The following is an 18,605-nucleotide window of genomic DNA, read 5'->3' as shown; positions in this document are numbered from 1 at the left end:
GTATTTTTTTTTTTTCTGGCCCCTTAATACACAGTCCCTTGATCCATGGCAGTGTGATACCTGCCCACTTGCACTAGAGAGCTTCGCTTCTCAGAGCTACTTACTAAGACTGGCTTCTTGGCCCCCTGCCTGGGAGGGTGGGAAGGGATTGGCGCACTGTGGGCTACCTTTTTCATCAGGAGCACAAATGGGGGGTTAGGTCGGGACACCGTGTTGCAACCTTGTAATGACATGGCCTCCCCTACCAGCCTCTTCCAACCTTTTTGGACCAAGTGACTCATGTACCACAGTCCTGGCTGAGTATAGAAACAGCAGCAGGCGGCAAACTTGGGTGTTTTTGCACTTATTTTTCTGAATTTCTTCTTAAAATAAATTGCAGTTACCAGCAGTCAGTGGTGCCCTCCAGCTGACTGTAAGCCTAGAAGCCCATTGCCCTCTCTGACCCAGGCCCACCCTTTCCCTGTGGTCACCAGCTCCAACCCTTGGCGCAGATGCCACAGCGGGGGTGGGGGGGGCAGGGAGCAAAGCTCTGGATTAGCACTTTTCTTCCATATAATACCTTCCTTTGTGTAAGGATATTTTCCACTCCTCAATGCTCAGGAGAGCCCCAAATTAGATTCCTCTGGGCCCAGAAGTGTTATCTTTCTTCTTTCTCTTCAGCGTCTGCACTGGAAAATAAATAAATAAACAGTCCAGAACTAGGTGAATCTTGCTGCGGCTGCCTCCGCTGGGGACGGCGGGGCCCGGGCTTCCCGAAGGCCCGAGGCCGTGTCCACGTTAACTGCTCCAACACCCACTCCTATGGGTTGACACGAGTGACCTCTTTATAGAGGGAAAAGACAGGGCAGGCTCCTAAGAGATCTGATATAACTGTTGGTGTATAAACACAACGGTGGATTCTACCAGACTGTGTAACCCAAATATATCCCAGTAATATGCATTTTCCCTGTATTTGTCTCCATGGAGCGACCAGGTGTGCCAGAGTACCTGTGATCACAGTCATGACTAATAACTGTAGAACAGCTCCTGTTTCCCGAGTGCTTTCCGATCCATTTTCTCACTGGATTCTCAAAATAGCCCTGTGAAATAAGAGGGCCGTGTGCTCTTGGTGTCCTCATCTGTAAAATGAGGGCAGATTAGGTGGTTTCCTCAAGATCACTCATTTCCTTAAACTTGGTCTTTTTGGTTTAATTTCCTGCCCTGCATTCTTTGTATAATAATATGAACTCGCAGAGCAGTGTCTGGGCCGCCAAGATGGGTGTGACCTACCTTCCTGCGAAGGACCAGCTTCAGAGAATGTAGACCCATCAGGAAGTCATTGAAAATATTGGAGGACAAAACGTCCTATCATCCCACCCATTTGCTACTGGGAAAGGTGGTAGGAACTATTTCTCCTTAGAGTCTTGAAGAGCCCAGCTCGAGGTGTGTGTGGAGGCTACAGCTTTTGTTCTGTAATTAAACCAGAACAACACAGCCCCAGAACATAGCTGTTTGGGGTGGGGTGGAAGGCCAAAGGGACAGGGATGTTTCAATCTGATAAGGGGTTAAAGCAGAGTTTAATAATTTTATCTCCACTGGGAACTGTTTTCCCTGTACAGGCATAAACTTGTTTTCCCAGCAGCCTCTGCTCCCAACAAGCTATCAGATATCGGAGGAAAAACCTAAGCCAACACTCCTTCTGTGTGCCTGAGTCTGACAGGGAAATAGAATGAGAGCATTCCATGCAATGTTTGGGGTCACACCACTGGATTCCAGGGTAACGAGAGGATCCCCCAGCACCTCAGCTCACCTACATTCCGTTCTCATGCCAAGGGGAGCTGGCACCTGGTTGCCAACAGCAGTTGGTGATAACAGTTCTCTGTCTTCGCACGTGCCCCACCTTATCCAGCCACCCAATGGTCACCTTATCAGTATCCTGTTCTTCTCTGAGCCTCAGGGTGATGGGAAAAAAAACCAAACAAACAAAAAACCAACAACACAACACAAAAACCAGACATCTGTTAGAAGTGGAGGCCCTGAAGTATAACCACCTAAAGATGATAATATATTTCCAAAAAAAGTTTTGGAACCGATTGGTTCAAGCATTCGGGACAGATTCGGGTAAATTCCCAAGACAGCAGCCTTTCATGGTAACGTGGAGCAAGCGTGCATCAGAATGAGGGTGGGATGCCTTCCCAAGCCTTAGAGATTACTCACTGGTGCTGCTTCCAAGATATTAAATCCCCATTTTGCAGCTACTGAAATAATCGACTTAGCCATACTTTTGTGATCTCATCTCTAGACAAGGCCCCAGTCAGGGTAGACTCAGACACCAGCTCAGTTAATGAACATGCCGATTTCTTGGGGGAGGGACTGAGATCATTGTAGTCCTTTCGTCCAAGGTCCTTTTAGGCCAAACGTTACTTGTCTGTTGACCTCTCTGTTTGGTTCCCTGCCCTGTCTGTTACAGAGGATGTGAAACCATATCAAGTGAATGGAGTCAACCCTACCTATCCAGAATCCCGCTATACCTCGGATTACTTCATTAGTAAGTTCGTTCTTCCGCTCTTCTCTCATTTTGCTTGCTGTAGTGGGAACCTAGGAAAGGATTCCTGTCCCACGTGACCTCAGGCTCCTTCATGGTAATTCTGTGGAAAATAACATTGTCTTCAATGTGGCCTCTCTGTTATTTATTTTGCTGTTCCCCGGAGGCACGAGCCTTGAAACTCTTTACATGTTGCTATTTTTATTAACCTGCCAACTCCTCTACACACCAGGATCTCCCGATACTTTCAGCATGAAAGTCATGTAGAAGGACTGCAACTTGGCCCATGAACTTTGATCTTACTTGATCCTGCGTACCATGGTGGCCATCAGAGGTTGCGATTAGGGATTTGGTTATGGCCCTTGTTCTTTCCCCTTTTACTAGTAGATACGACAGCATTTCCTCTGATCCTTCCTCAAGAGTGTGCCGTGTGGCTTTAGATTCTGTTACAGAAGATAAAGCCTTCTCCCTTGTAGTAGACAATACCTAACCTTACGGGAGAGGCCAGAAGAAGCAGATTAGGGTAGGGCTGTTCTTATCTGCTGGCCTTGCTTTTGAAGGGAGTCTTGAGCAGGTTTGTTTTCCTTTTATCTTTTTATTTTATTTTGATTTTTATTCTAATAGCAGCAATGATATTAAGTATTGAGATGGCGAGAGCAAGAAGGGTTGGTCGGCATTTTACACACGTACTCTTTGCTTTTCTTCACAGCGCTCTAAGGGAGATTGCAATCATCCCTATTTTAGAGATGTGTAAATTAAGCCAGAAAAGGGAAGTCTCTTGTTAACTAGTTGAGCAAGCTGAAGCACCCAGACCCTTCTGACCTAAAATATGCTCCTTTCCTTCTCTAAGGTAGTTAGCTTGTTTTCGTCTTGTGGGGCTGCTGTGAATGGCGAAGACCTGCCTGTTGTAGGTCCAAATTGACCCTCGATCCAACGGCACATATTCTCTGTTTCCAGGTTATGGTATCGAGCATGCTCAGTGCGTTCCTCCCTCAGAGTTCTCAGAGCCTAGCTTCATCACAGAGTCCTACCAGACACTCCATCCTATCAGCTCGGAGGAGCTCCTCTCCCTCAAGTATGAGAATGACTACCCTTCTGTCATTCTCCGGGACCCTCTGCAGACAGACACCTTGCAGACTGACTATTTTGCCATCAAGCAAGAAGTCGTAACCCCGGACAACATGTGCATGGGGAGGACCAGTCGTGGTAGGTCAGATTTCTTCTCTAGAAGCTCTTGGGCTTTCAAATGTAACTGACTTTGTGAGTTTTTCAGGTCCTGTTATTTTTTTTTTTTTGCTATTGGCCCTGTACATTCCTGAATTTCAGCCTTTCCATTAGAATGTCTAGATATTAAGAGCTTTCCAACATGAAAGTGTGGCCCAGTTCGCCATGATGACAAAGACCGTGTGTCAATGGTGGAATTGGCGTGATGACCAATCCCATTTCTCATTTGGGTAAAATATTTCATTAAGTGATAACTCTAGTGGAAAGTGGTTGTTTTTTAAGGTGTGATTTATCTTCTTTGAAAGCATTTTGCTTGGGGAAGATATAATCCAGTAAGAATGGTTCAGGTGACCCTCCCGGAAAGCCCTTAGCTTCTCATGTAGCCTAGCAATCCTCTTAGAGTCATCCTGTGTCAGACTGCATACCCGGGCATGTTATCTGAATGACCTCTGCATCTCAGCCTGGGCTCTCCGGCCTCCTGTGACTTCTCTGGTTTGGGAAGATACAAGATGGTTAACCAACGGTTTATTTGGAACCAGTCATCAGCACTGTGGTGAAAGTATGTATTTAGCTAAAGGACCAGGGAAAGAGGTGGCCAGAGGCTTCCAAAAGAAGGTACTCTTGTTGACATGACCATTATGATAATGATAAAATATTCACTGACAGTGAAGTAAATGTTTCAAAATAGAGCTGACTGACTTTGTAAAAAAAAAAAAAAGAAAAAAAAAAAGAAAAAGAAAAGGAAAGAAAAAGGTTAAGTACACCTGAATTTAAGATCAGGACACGAATGCTCAGAGGCGCAGCCTGACTCCTCAGGTGCTTGGATATCTTTGTGTCTGAGGGAGGTTCAGTCCTCTGTAAGGAGGGATTTGTTCATCAAGGAAGAACTAGCAAATTTCTAGAGAGCTGAAAAAAAAAATGACTTTTCCAGTGGATAAAGGAGAAAACACTATGGACAGGAGATAATAGGAGCTCATCCAAGTGGTGATCTGAGGCTTTTAGTCATGGGAGTCAGGCCTCATAGGGATTTCTGCTCAGTGCTGACCCTGCTGTCCTCCTCTGAGTCTCTCATAGTGGAGCCCAAAGACATCTTTACTTTGAAGAATCACCCAGCAGCCACCAGGGGCCATAAATGTCGCCGTCGTTGTCTTCTTCGAGCGTCAGTCTCATGCTTCCTCCCCGCAGGCCCTAGGAAGAGTGGCAGGCCCTGCAGAGGGAAAGTCCCTAGCAAAATCTGAACCTGCACTCTTCCTTCTTCGGGCCCCAGGGTGTTTGTGTGTCAGACCGAAGGGGATGGGTGGAACCAGTTTTGCCTTCCCCTTTCTGACTCTTTTTTCTTATTTTTGGATGCATGTCTATTTAAATACACACACATGTGTGTGTATATCTTTTTTTTTTTTCTTTTTTCTTCAGGCAGGTCAAAGCAACAAAACTACTTTCTTTCTCCTGGGACTGTCTGTGCATGTATGTGATGAGGCCAGGGCTGAGGGTTGGGCCTAGCCATAGTGTCCCTCGGGGAGCTCTGCCATCACCTTGTTTCTAAATTGTGCCTGGCTTTACTTTTCTATGATCGTCCCTTCTGTCTCTCCTTCTCTCGGTCCTGGGTTTGGGGCTCCATCATCCTTCCAACCCCATGTCAGTTTCTGGGGAGCAGATCGCGACCCGTACAAAGAGGCAGGAGTTGTTTCTCTCTGACCCTGTTCCCCCTCCCTCACAGCAAACCGACCATGGCGTCGGCCCCCGAGAGGAAGCCCTTGTTGTTCACAGCTGCTGTCTGCATGTTAGAGGTCCTGCAGACCTGCCCTCGGATGCGTGGTGATTGGTTAGACAGAAAGCATGACTGTTGGCTGGTGATTAGTAGTAATGATCACAGTATCTGTGGACCGCATTATAGGATACAAAGCGCTTCTGTGTCCCTCTTCTTCGGACTCTAAGTACTGTCTTTGTGTCAGTCTGTCCAGAGCGTTGCTGGGGAGGGTCCCCTGTCTGCTGCGTAGCGTGCTCTGAGGTCTGTCTGGTGGAGTCAGATGGCTTTGGAAGGCCTTGCTCTGAGACAGTTCACAGAGAAGCTGGCCAGTGGGCGTTTTAGAGGACACAGGCTTCCCTGCCTGAGCACAGTAGCATAACTGAGTGCCTCATCCAGTTGGAGCCAACCCATTTTTGGAGAAAATACCCGTAAACGAAGGTTCCCAGCTCCAGGATTGTGAAATAGAGCTAAAATGAAAGCAGCCTACTGCTCTAAACCACAACTCTCAACAGAGTTACATTTGGCTCATGTTTGAGAAGCTGCCAGAGGGTGGTTATGGCCTAGTTTCGTGCCCTTGCTTCTCGGGGCTCCTTGGAGACTCAGCTCGCCTGCTTTGGAAAGTTCAGTCTATGTGCCCTCCAAATGGAAAAGTGACTGATAGAGAATCGTTTCAGAGCGATTGAGGTAGAAATGCTGCCTAAGTATCAGTCACTTGCTGGGTGTTCTCCATGAAGAGATGAGTTGTCTTTCTTAAGCTGTTGGTGTGTTTGCCTTGTGGAGAACCTGAATGACCATTAAGATGGGTATCTGGTCTCAGCAAACACCTCTTGAGGAGATGCCGCCAATTTTCCTTGTTCTATTAAAAAGAGGCTATTGCATTCCGGTTGTAGGCTGTTTTCTTGAGTCTTTTCCTGTGAATTTCTGGAAGAGACTATTCTTTCATTTGTTAGGATAATAAAAAACTTACAGATATGCCAGTGGGTGGGGTAGGCAGTGCCAGGAACTCATGGAGAGCTCCTAGTTTGCCTTCTGGAGATTACTCTTCTTTGGATGACTCGAGGAAGGAATGAGATTAAGTGGATATACCTACCTTTCTGTTTGCAGCAGCACTGGAGGGGATAAGAGGTTTGGGAAATCTTCTTACAACAGTAGCTTTGCAAAAAGTATATATTTAACTGAATACCTTTTATTGTGGATTTTTTTGGTTGCGTGTTTAAATTTTATGAGCAACATATCTTCCCTCCTAATTACTATACATCTAATTTTGGATTGGACACCATAATTAAGTATTTGAATTCCATTCTTTTAACCAATCCTCACTATTATGAAGGGGAGAATATGCCAGAAACCCACCAGTATTAGTTTGTATCGGCAGGCCGTATTCTGGGATTTGAACTTTATAGCAGACCTGCTGCCCCTAAACAGTGTAGAGTTGACCTGTTATTTCTACACACACGTCTGTCACGTCCGTTTGCCTCTTGGCTTGTGATGACCTGAGACGGTCATGGAGTCTCCCGTGATTTAATTTAGGTTACCTGAAAAATCTCTGAAAGGAGAACACAGAAAATATTCCTGTGAGCTTTTCAGCTTTTAGATACATTTATTTTCCTCCAAATTATTTATTTTTTTTGGTTTGTCTCCCTTTTCATGGCATTTTTGCCAATGGAAATTTCTCTAGAGCTATTACGCAATCATAGCAGCTGTTTATAACCTGGTTTGGGAAATTAATGAACTTGCATGATCTTGTGGTCAGTTAAGAATGCCTTAAGCAACTCATGGAGTAAAGGATTTCTGACATAGCTATGGACCTTAACTCTTTAATCAACTCCTTTATGTTTTATTGCCCCCACTCCCCCACTGAAGTATAAATTTCAAACACAAAATTGTACTTAGAGAAGATGAAGACCATGGATTTCTGTTTAGAAGAGCGATAGTGGTTCTTTTTTTTTAACCTCCTGGAAAAAACATCTCATAACTTCTTTTTCTATTTGAGATGTCATGGAGGCAGGGCATAGATTTCATTTTAAAATAGTATTTGGAAAAAATGCTAAAAAATAACACTTAAGTTCCAAGGTCAGGGAAGGTCAATCCACTCTTAGTCTAATGGAATATTTTTTCTTATGACCAAAATATTTTGCCAAATTGGGCCTTTTGAAATCAGCTCATTGGCCTGAGTGGGAATAGGGAGTTAAGCCTGACTGCTGCGATTCCTTCATCTCTTCGTTGAATCGAATACGTCAGCCGGAAATTCCGTAAGATCCAGTGTGATTCTCCACTTTCGGATTTCCGGCCCCAGGAATCTTGAGGCCCCACAGACTGCCGTCTCTCTCAGACAGACCAGAGCAGCGTGATTTCGGCCCTGTGGGGCGCCCTTCCCCAGCGTAAACCCCTGAGCTTCCGTTTCCACTGGCCTCTCCCTTCTTCCATCCCTTCTGCAGGTCTGATTAGCAACCCGTCCTCACGAAGAGGGTTTTTACAGTTGTCTCTTCCCAATTCCTCCTCCCCTGCCCTCTTCCCACCTCCTTTACCTCCAGGTAAGCTCGGGGGCCAGGACTCTTTTGAGAGCGTGGAGAGCTACGATAGCTGTGACCGCCTCACCCAGTCCTGGAGCAGCCAGTCATCCTTCAACAGCCTGCAGCGCGTCCCCTCCTATGACAGCTTCGACTCAGAGGACTATCCAGCTGCCCTACCCAACCACAAGCCCAAGGGCACCTTCAAGGACTATGTGCGTGACCGTGCTGACCTCAACAAGGACAAGCCTGTCATTCCTGCTGCTGCCCTGGCTGGCTACACAGGTAGGCGTCCTGCCCCTACCTCAGCAGCCTCTGTGGGCTTGTCGCCATGGGTGGGCTCGGTGCTAGAAGGCATCATGCACAGATCCCTAGAGACTCTCTTTTTTGGCTGAGTGGGGAGAAGAAGACAGTAGGAGGTCTGGTCAGTCTCTCACACCACTCTGTTTGTGAATGGCCATCGATTTTTGGAAGTAAACAGTATCATTCTATCCCAGGGGATCATTTCCAAGAGTGGTGGGAAGAACTTCTCTCTCAAGGGCATCACTGAATGGCCACACTCTAGAGTCTTCTGGAGTAGCATTCTCATTAGGCTAGCTATTCAAATAGGAAGAGAAGCCTTAGTCACCCTATGCTCTATCCAGAGCCTCTGTAGGAAACCCTTTTTGTTTGTTTGTTTGTTTGTTTGTTTCTCATTTAGCTTTATTATTGACTTTCTTCTAGGAGTGAAAGTTCTAGTAGTAGTGAATGAAGAAAGAACATAGGGAAAGGAAGATGGATGTTGAGAGCTTAGGCTTTGATTGAGAATCTGCTGATAAAATAGTTCATTGTCTGAGTGAGTTGTTAGCACAGGTGCTGCCTAACCTTGGAGACATGTGGTGAGTGTATCTGAGAAGTATCCAAGGAGCATTTACAGGTTAACTTAGATCCTTTCTGTAGGAATGTAGTATTTTCTAAGAATTAGGAATTGTGTTGTGAGTGAAGCTTACTTTAAGCTTTGATCACTCAACTGTGGTGTAGGCCACTCTTCTCTTCAGCTCCATGCTGGAGAGGTTGACTCGTGGGGACCCTTTCTGTGGATGGAGGCAAACTGTCCTACCTGTGTTTCTAGGGAGGTACTGGTTTGATCTTAGGAGTGTACTTGATCCTTATTCCTGTGTCAGGGAGGTCTCAAGATTTTACTAGGAAAGCCAGCTGAGCTTTGAACAACTCAGAAGCTTGGAGAAATGACTCCTTCAGAGATCAGAAGTACACCTTTTACGCCACATCCCACATAGCTCCTCAGGCCGTGCATTGCACGAATTGGTGCTCAGCACTTATGTCTGTGTTTTGAGGAAGTGACAAGGTCTCTATAGAGAGTCAGGACCCGAAAAGACGTAAACGCCTGCTACCCTGTTCTTTCTACTGGAACCTCCCATAGTTTTTGCTTGGACATCACTAGTGTGTCACTAGTGGGAACATACTGCCTTTCAAGTGGATCCTCTTCCATCTCTGGACTGCAGACTGTTAGAGAGGAGGCCCCCTTCCATTAAGGACGTCTGGAATGAGGAGAAGCACATTCAGTGTCTTTCAAGATGTGCGAGATTGCTGGTTCCTGTAGCTTTAGCTCCTAAGTATTTTAAGCCCTGGACTCCGGTTGGATACTCATGAAGGAGGGAGAAGTGCAGCTTAATCAGGGGGAGAAAGGAAAGGCCAGGGAGCCTCCAGCATGATCCCGAGGACTTTGCAGGTGGCGGGGTCTCTAACTGGTGGTGCTTGCTTCCTTTCCCCTGGGCTCTGCCATTTGCCAAGGGTAAAGTCCAGCTCGTCTGCAGCTTCCAGCAAACCCTCACATTGCTTTGTCCTTATTGGAAGTATTTCTGTATTCTTTCTGGCATCATCTCCCTTATAACCACCAACATCGATGATCACCGTTCTTCTCCCATGGCATTATTCTCTTTTAGCTAGGTACGTCATAATGAAAAGTTTGCTACTTAGGGTGGTTTTGTGGATAACGAGATGAATAAACTAACTTGAAGTTCTAAAGTTGGGTTATGGTCAAAGAAATCCTTTCGGTTGAGGTCAGCCTTCATGGGATAAGATTCTGGTAAGGATATCTGGCTGCACTGCAGGAGATCTAGAAGTTTCTGGGAAAGGTAAAAGCCTGATGTGCACCTCAGCTAGAAACCTCTCTGAAAGTGTGACATGTATTAGTTACTGCATTTTCTGTTGGGAGAAATCTGCAGAGCTAACAGTCTATGAGAGCGACTCAAGGCGCTTTGAGATGATCTTAGTATCTCTGAAGAATTATCTAAGAGTTGGGGAATCTTTTCAAGTGTCCCAGTTTCAGGGTGAGACAGAAAGGGGTGAGTTGGAAATTCTAAGAACTAGGAACAAATATGAAATACAAAATAGAGACATGAACTGCAGTCAAGATAGTTAACATCTGTGTGCTGCCCGAGAATCTTCTCTGGCGATCTACACTCACAGCCAAACCGATAAGAGCCTTAGAAAGTTCTCTTAGCACAAATGTAGGTCTGTCCTGGAGGTCTCAGTTATGATGGATGGCCCCCTTTATCTGGATGGGTCTTTTTATTTTTTATTTTTTTTTTAAAGGTTTATTTATTTATTTGACAGAGAGAGAGATCACAAATAGGCAGAGAGACAGACAGAGAGAGAAATGAGGAGAAGCAGGCTCCCTGCTGAGCAGAGAGCCCAATACGGGACTCGATCCCAGGCCCCTGGGATCATGACCTGAGCCAAAGGCAGAAGCTTAACCCACTGAGCCAACCAGGCGCCCCTGGATGGGTCTTTTTAAAAGGTGCTCTCAGCATCCCCCCCTCCTCCCTCTGTCTCTCTGTCTTTTTCTCTCTCTAAGGGAATAAAACATTCAGTGAGTGGAAGAAAAGCCAAGGTGACTTAGTGAAAGGTCTCAAAGACTAAATTCAAGGTCTCTTGAATTTAAAAGTACGTTTTAAGCATCTCACCACCCAGTGTTGCTCTCTGACCCTGGGGATGTAACTGTTCCCACCGTCTCAGACGGTGGTAAGAACAATAGCCCAGAAAACAGAAGTCCCTTGCCCCCTCCCCCGCCCCAGTTCTAGCACACTGCGTGATTTTAGGCAAATTTACCTTGTACCCTTTTCTACTTTTAGTGAAGTGGAAGTGTTCGTCCTTATCTTGGTGGTGGGAGATCTGTGAAAATGTAATATAACTAAATCAATTAATTAAACAAATGAATGCTAGACGTTGTACTAGACATGGGGTGCCGGGAGCTCCATTTTAATAAATCCGTTGTTTCAGCAAATGTTTCTGAGCACATGTCGAGTGTAGATAAGGGCCAGTTGCCCTTGGGAGGTTCATTATCTGGTCGAATTCAAGATATTATAATTGTCCTTAGACTTGGACTGGATTTTCTTCATGCTGTGGTCTGAGTGAAAGTCAGGATTTGTAAGGCATGTGGGGGCCAGCTAAAATTTTGGTGATGTTTACCCTGGGCTCAGTGCCTGGCGAGTATCTGTCCACCCTGCAGACTAATTCTACACGGTGGTTCCCTTGCCCTTGCATGTTCCTTGTTGGTCCCTCATCATTCCAGGTACATCCTAGGGAGCGGGGAGAGAGTTAGAGGAACATCCCTAGGCAGCCCCCTCCACCAGCCTGGGAGCATGACCTTACACCTGACCTTACATAGATGTGTTAAGGTGAGCTGAAGTTTGGAAAGTGCTTTGGAAAGTAGAAAGCATTGCTTGAATGCTGGCAAACTTCTTATTGCTCATAAAAATCAGACCCATTTTCTAGTTCATGTGGGGCCTCCTTTTTGTTCATTCCCTCAGAATCCCAATACTCTAGAGTATATGTGGCTGCCCCGTAGGAGCAGTGACACCGTTATATCAGCATTATTTGGCCTGAACTACAGTGTGTACACATGGCTCCCTCAAGCCGGGAAGAGTCATTTCCCTGCCATTACACGCAGGGGGCCTTTGTCTATATCACCTTCAAAGGAATACATTTCACTTCTTCATGTAATGTCTTCGTTACTGCACTGTACGTGTGGAAATCAGTTAGAAACTGAATTTTCACATTCTCTTGCACAGTTACATTCTTCCTCCGAAGATAAGAAAATTGCATCAACCTTCACTGGGCTCCCATGGCAACTTGTTAAATTAGGTCAAGATGTGGGGGCAGATAACATGGCTTGAAAGCCTGCCTGTGCACGGAGTTAAGAATACATCAAATGCAGTGCTGGCTTCCGCCAAAATGTACCTTCTTACCTTACTGTGAACTGCTTACGGTTATCAGACTGATACAATCAGAAAGCTCCTTTTTTTCTTGTTTGAAGATACATTATGAACCCCATCTAATTACAAAACAATCCCAGAGAAGTGCCCCAGTGTTTTCTATCTATTTAATTGACCTAAGCAAAATGCTTTCCAGATCTCTGAAAAAGGTAGGGATCTCTGATTTTGTTTGTTTGTTTGTTTTTGTTTTTACCAAATGCAGTAGCTATAGAAAAATATACTGGATTGTCAACTGGTATTCTCTTCTCTCCCAGCCCCATTTAATGGATGGTGAAACTGAGGCACAAAAAGTGACTTATTCAAGACCAGATAGTTGGCATGTACACAGAAATAGCTCCTGAATTGAATCTTAAGTGCCAGATGTCTCACTCGACCAGGAAATCTTTCTTGGTGTTCAAGAAAGAGAATACTTATGGGTTATCTCAGTTGCTTTCCTACAGTAGAGTAGGGGGCCTTGAGTCTCGCTTGTTACCAATTAGCACTTGTTACCAATTGTATATGGGTTAGGGCTGTGTAGGACATAGTACTAGCCTTTGGCTTCAATCTGGAGTCATCGGCCTACAGTCACCTTCACTGAACTTCATTCCAGATTGCCAGACAGATAAGGCATCGCCGCAGATAAGACATCTGTTCCTAGCACTTCTGCAGCTGTTCCTGAGCCGGCCTGGTAGTAAAGCCATTGTTCTCCCGTGCCCGGGTATGTCCCCACCCACAGTTGCGACATTGTGAACAAGGTGGCAAGGGTCTCTTTTTCATCCGGAAGCCTGAAAAAGGCTAAACCCAAAGCTACTTGTCAACCATCACCAAATTCTGTCTTCTAGTGCTGTGCAGATCCATGAAAATGCAATCCCTCATTCTCCTTATGGCTCAATCTGGCACTATCTGAAATTCAACTTTTAGATACTTTTGTATGAAACATCACACATACATACACACACACACACAGTGCTAGTCCCGTAGAAGAAGAAGCCCCGTACATTCTCTCTAGGTCCTCTCAAATTGCTTCTGGCCTCAAAGAAATCTTGCCAAGTCCTAGGAGGCTCTAGAGACAGTCTCAAGTCATACAGTAAGAAAGTCCCTAGGCCAAGCCCAGAACCTTGGAGTTCTGGCTCGTAGTTAAGTTTTAGGGTTCAGTAACCCAGAGCTGCTGCTAAAACATGTTTTTGAAAATAAACAACTTCATTGCAGAGGAAGTGCTTCAAAGCCCTTCAGTGCAGAATGAAACCTGAGATTTGGCAGCGTTACCTGAAATCACAGTTTTCTGAAGCAAAAATGGATTGCAAAACACTCTCAGGGCACTCAGATACAAATAAAAACTAAGGAAGCTTTTGGTTCGAGCCTGTGTTCCTGATAAGGAAAGGGGAGAGGGGTCACAGTGCAGTGTGAATTTGTGCACAAGAGTTCTAAAATTCTAAACCCAGGTGGATATGTTATTAGGAATAGCATGGAGCTTTTTAATTTGAGGGTGAAGGGAAGGGTGATTACCCGACCCAGGCTCTAGAATATTGTGTCTGTACAAATGCTATCAGTATAAGACTGTGAATTGAAGAAGAAACAACTTGTTGACATGAATATCGAACTCTGGTCCCTTTTTGGGGCCTGAGCTGCCTTTTCCTGGGGCCCTGAGGTTCTTGGGCAGGCAAAGCTGGAGCTGGCCCTCCGGCTTTCAGGGGGGGTCCATCACAGTCTCCCTGTGGAGTATCCTTGGGCAGCACCTGAAAGGAAGAAAAGAGCTCAGAAATGAGAAATAGTGGCCCAGAGAGAGTGTCTTGCCTTTCTGGCTCAGAGGCCCTGTGATTACCAGGTTGCAGGAAGCCAGGAGGACCCCTGTGGCCCAAATGGGACCAGCATCTCAGAAGCTGGGTGGGATTCCAGTTCTCTGTGCTGTGGGTTAACATGCTGCCCAGTGCTGAGACTGATGGGAAAATACTTTGGAGCATGGGGGAGGTAAGCCTCTTGAGAGAGGAGAAGTCCCTTTCTGTGGCCCCATAGAGCACTTTCACTGCTCTGCCTCCTGCTTGGCTTTCTGAGCGTTCTTCACCCTCTGCCACGAGCAGACAAAGATCACAGGGTAGCAGGATTCAGCCTCCCTGTTCATTTTTTTTTTTTCCCCTCCCCTAAATGTCTTTTAAAAAAATATGGAAAGGGAGGTTCCCCTTTTCCGCCAGTTGTTTATGAAGGCCTCTGCTGACTGAACCCCTCCTTGTAATAATTCAGTTACAGCAACACCTTGCAAACCGACTCTACCCATTTCCACTTCACAAAACGTGCCTCGTGTCCCTGGTGCTGTTTCCAGCCACCAGAGGCTGAGTGGGTGTGTGGATTTGGGATGGCAGGAAACTCGCCAGGTGACCCCTTCCTTCTGGGGACAGGCCCCCCCGCCTGTTTGGGAGGCATCCCGAAGTCTTGCATTTTGTGGGTCACTGTTTCTTTAACCAAATCTAACTACAGAGGCTGGAACTGGGTGGTGACGGTTCTGGAATTCGGCTCTGTCTCCTGTTGGAGGCTCCACCTTTTTTGTCTTTGAAGTAAAATGTTTCCACTGAGCCAAATCCAGCCCGGGTGCTGCCGCCGAGGCCTCCGTACCTTGTGGCGCTTCACCAGCAGGCCTGGGAAACTCCCTGCAGCTTCCATTGGGAAAGGCCCTGCTAGAGGTCCCAGATGCCTGGTGCCCCTTGGCATCTTTCTCCTGGATGGCCTTCGCTGCTCCAGGGAAAGAGTGGCACATTCACTGGTCCCTCCACCTACGGACTCCGTTCAAGGGAAGCTGTTCTCTTCCTGTCCTGCCAACAGCAGCTTTCCTGTGCAGCCCCCTGGTTGTATAGCCTGTCCCCTGGAACTGCCTTCTCGTCTCAGTCCTGGTAAAGAATCCAAGAGGGAGGCCTTGCCAGGCTCCGTGAGCCCTGGTATGTTTCCCATAGGCGTGAAGAGCCCGAGTCGGGAGCCAGGCAGCCTGAGTGTGGTCCGGCTCTGCCTTGGACCACGTGTGACCTCAGGCAGGCTCGCCTGCCTGTGCCTTGGGATTCCCATCGGCAAGATGCTGATAATAATAGTTTCGATCTCAGGGGGTTGTTGGGAGCACTGAAGGCAGAGTTTGTGGAAAGCACTCAGAACCCTTGCTAGGCACATAGCGAGTACCGCTGTTTCGTATTATCCCCGAACCTTCACCTTTCCCATATAATTCTTTTTTTAAAGATTTTATTTATTATTTATTTGAGAGAGAAAGAGCGTGCACAAGATGGGGGAAAGGGCAGAGGCAGAGGGACAAGCAGGTTCCTCGCTGAGCAGGGAGTGTGACGTGGGACTCAATCCTAGGACTTGGGATCGTGACCTGAGCCCAAGGCATGTGTTTAATCGACTGGGCCACCCAGGCACCCCTCTGCTTTAATTCTATATTTATATTCCTCGAGGTTAGGGGACAGTGTATTTTATTTAGTAAATGCCAGTAATTGGTAGCAGTGACTTAGGGCACAGAAGATTCTTAATATCGGATCAGGTCATTTCAGCTCTTAAGCTCAGCCCACGGGTGCATTAAGCTCCCCTTGTGTCCTAGTCTCTTTCATGTACATTACCCTTTTTTTTTTTTTTTTTTAAACTGTCACCAACAACCGCACAAGGTAGCTTTAGTCATTCTTACTGTACCAATGAGGGAATCAAGGTTCAGACAGGGAAAGAGGTCCAGCCTGAAGTCACACAGAAAACCACAAGGAAGATGCTTTTTGAAGTTTTTCACGTTGTCAGACAATTAGTTGGGAAACAGTCACTCTCAGGGACATGTTCCTGTGTTGTTTGGGGTCTGCAAAGGTACAGATGGCAAGACACAGTTAGACTCGCAAGACGTGTTGGTGTGTGAGGGGTTTCTGGGAAGGACAGAGTGAGGGATGGCCAGGGAGGTCAGGGAGGCTTTCGACCATGCTAAAGGTCTCTTCCCTGGAAAAGGAGAGAGGGAAGGAGGATCTGGATAGGGAAGAACCTCCCTCTGCAGCTCGGGTCCAAGAAAGGTTTGGCCTGGCTCCCAGGAAACTCTCAGGTCAAAGCTGCCCCGTGGAGGAGCCCATGTTCCCTCCTCCTGCAGTGGGAGGTCTCAGTCGCCTCTTGTCTTGGCTGTTGCCGCTCAGGTGACTACCACATCACGCCCGACTGATGATTGTGTGTTGTCAGATAGGCCGGCATGGCTTTTCTGTTTGGCTGGTAGTACAGTGGGGCTCCAGACCCTGGTCCCGATGCTCTCGGTGGCCCGCGGTAGGCTTCAGAGCTCCGTGCATTTATACTGTTGACTCTAACGAAGCATATGGCATTGTCTTCTGTGTGACTTACCTCTCCTTGAGAATCACAAGAGTGAAAGTTCTCCTAAGGTGAGTGAATGTGAAAGTTTGAACTTTGGCAGGAGGCCCGAAGGCTCTTTGCTGGAGCGGTGCCCATGGGGCACAGCCCCGTGGAGGGGACTGACATTCAGAGCTGAGGTGGGTGCAGTTTCTTGTGCAAGTTCCCGAGGCCACGTTCTTGGTCCTTTCTTCTTTAAAAGCAAGGCGTAGGTAGGACATTCTCAGCTCTTCACACGACAGTGGAACAAAACATGTTTCTTCTGATACCCCTTGCTGTCATTCACGTTCTCTTTGTTGTCCAACCCAATCTGGCGACCATGTCTTCCATTTGGGGGGTGCGTGGATATTCCTTTCTGGATTAAGTTTGAAAACTTCAGTGCCCTGAAGACCACTTGGGATGTATGTCACCTCCCCAAAACTTCTAGCAGACTTTGCTCGTCATTCCTCTGACCCTTGATATGCAGGTGCAACTATATGGCAAGGATAAAATAAATCCCAGAGGTTCCACTCAGGCCACAAACTATGGGTTTCAGACTCCTCAACTTCATCTTTCTAAGCCTAATCAACGAACACATCTCTCTTTCTTCCTGTTACCTCAATACATCATAGGGAGGCATTGTTTTTAGACATTTGCATTGGTTCGAATAAGCATTTCTTGGGTTTCGAACAAAATTCTCACCCCATACCCTCAAATCCAAACGTAACCCATTTCTGGTGACTTCTGAAAACAGTCAGTTACCTAGAAGACATCAGAAGGAAAAGCTCTGAAGAACCCACTTCCTGACTCGAGCTTCCCCAGCTCTTGGTCCAAGTCTGTGTCTCAGTGGTAGGTTGAGTACAGTTAGACAGAGCCCTTGGGTTTGGAGGGAAGGGGCGCTGCATTTGAATATAGGCTGTCCCTTTAAGAGAAGACCAGTCTCCTTTCTCCTTCCACCCCCACACAGGTGGACTTGAAACATGCAGGTGTGAGGAGCCCACGCAAAAACAAGGGTCTTTCCTCCCCACGCTAAAGCGCGGAGCCGTCTTGTTCTCAGGACTGAGACAGACGGGCTGGGGAACCTCGCTTTTGTCTGTCCCATCTGGGGCAGCCTGGCCGACCTGTGGCCCGCCGTCTGGGCTCGTGGCCCGGTCTGTCTTGGACATTGATTAGCTGGACAGGACCTTTGGCTTTACCTTCAGTTCATGGCATGGGATCTGTCTCTAGGCCCGACGTTGGCGGCAATGCTGTTGCATTCCTGGGTCAGCCCTACATAATAATGAGGTAGAGTGTATTTTGTGAGGAGCATAAATGATTAGGGAGAAAAGCACATTGCGGGGAAAAGAGGATCTAGGTCTGTCTGTGGCCAAGATTTCCCCAAACCGTAAGTGTCTGTCATACTTTCACTTGCAAAACAGTTTGCATGTGTTCTTTTTGTGCTCACCTACTTTGAATCAGGGCCAGCACGTCACAGAGTTATCCCGAACTTGAACAGATCCACACTGGTCGTTCTCATATACAGGATTTTTTAAAAAGGTCTCATATGTATACTTTAACCTTACTTGTAGCCTGCAACGTTATCCTTTCCCAAAGTTGCCCTGAGAAAGGCCAATTTAATTCTTGGAAGAATAATTGAATTTTATATTGTGATTTTGCTGTGTTTATTTTTTAAAAATTTCATCCTTTTTGCTTGTCTTTGTTTGAAAGGTGTGCTTTCAAAAATACATTTTCTGTTGATTCATTCTTCTAGTCAATCCCACTGTCGTATTTTATATTGTTCCCAAAATGTTCAGCACTGTGACCACCTCTGCATATGTGTGTGTGTGTATGTGTGTGTGTGTGTATTTAAATTTATATTTATATGTTTTTTAATAACAGGGACTCAATGGACATCTCTATAAAGTAGGGAGGACAGGATAACTATTTCCATTTTAGGGATGGGAAAACTAGAGCCCAGGGAGGTTAAATTAGTTGTGTAAGTTCGTGCAGTGAATCAGGGAGGAAGTGGGAGCGAAGTGCTG

The 18,605-nt window shown here is 46.4% G+C and overlaps 1 protein-coding gene across 4 annotated transcripts in view; it reads left to right on the top strand.

Annotated features, from left to right (window-relative positions):
• Positions 1 to 18,605, top strand: part of ETS1 (ETS proto-oncogene 1, transcription factor) — a 129,377-nt gene that overhangs the window by 97,736 nt on the left and 13,036 nt on the right. For all 4 annotated transcript variants that reach the window (XM_082683935.1, XM_082683936.1, XM_082683937.1 and 1 more), the window contains 3 exons: positions 2,450 to 2,527; positions 3,482 to 3,730; positions 8,030 to 8,290. In XM_082683935.1, coding sequence (XP_082540061.1) covers positions 2,450 to 2,527; positions 3,482 to 3,730; positions 8,030 to 8,290 — 588 coding nt within the window. The remainder of the gene's footprint in view (positions 1 to 2,449; positions 2,528 to 3,481; positions 3,731 to 8,029; positions 8,291 to 18,605) is intronic.

This window comes from Mustela nivalis (genome assembly GCF_964662115.1).
Source record: "Mustela nivalis genome assembly, chromosome: 9".
NCBI classification, from domain to species: Eukaryota; Metazoa; Chordata; class Mammalia; order Carnivora; family Mustelidae; genus Mustela; species Mustela nivalis.
This window is presented reverse-complemented; position numbering and strand designations above follow the sequence as displayed.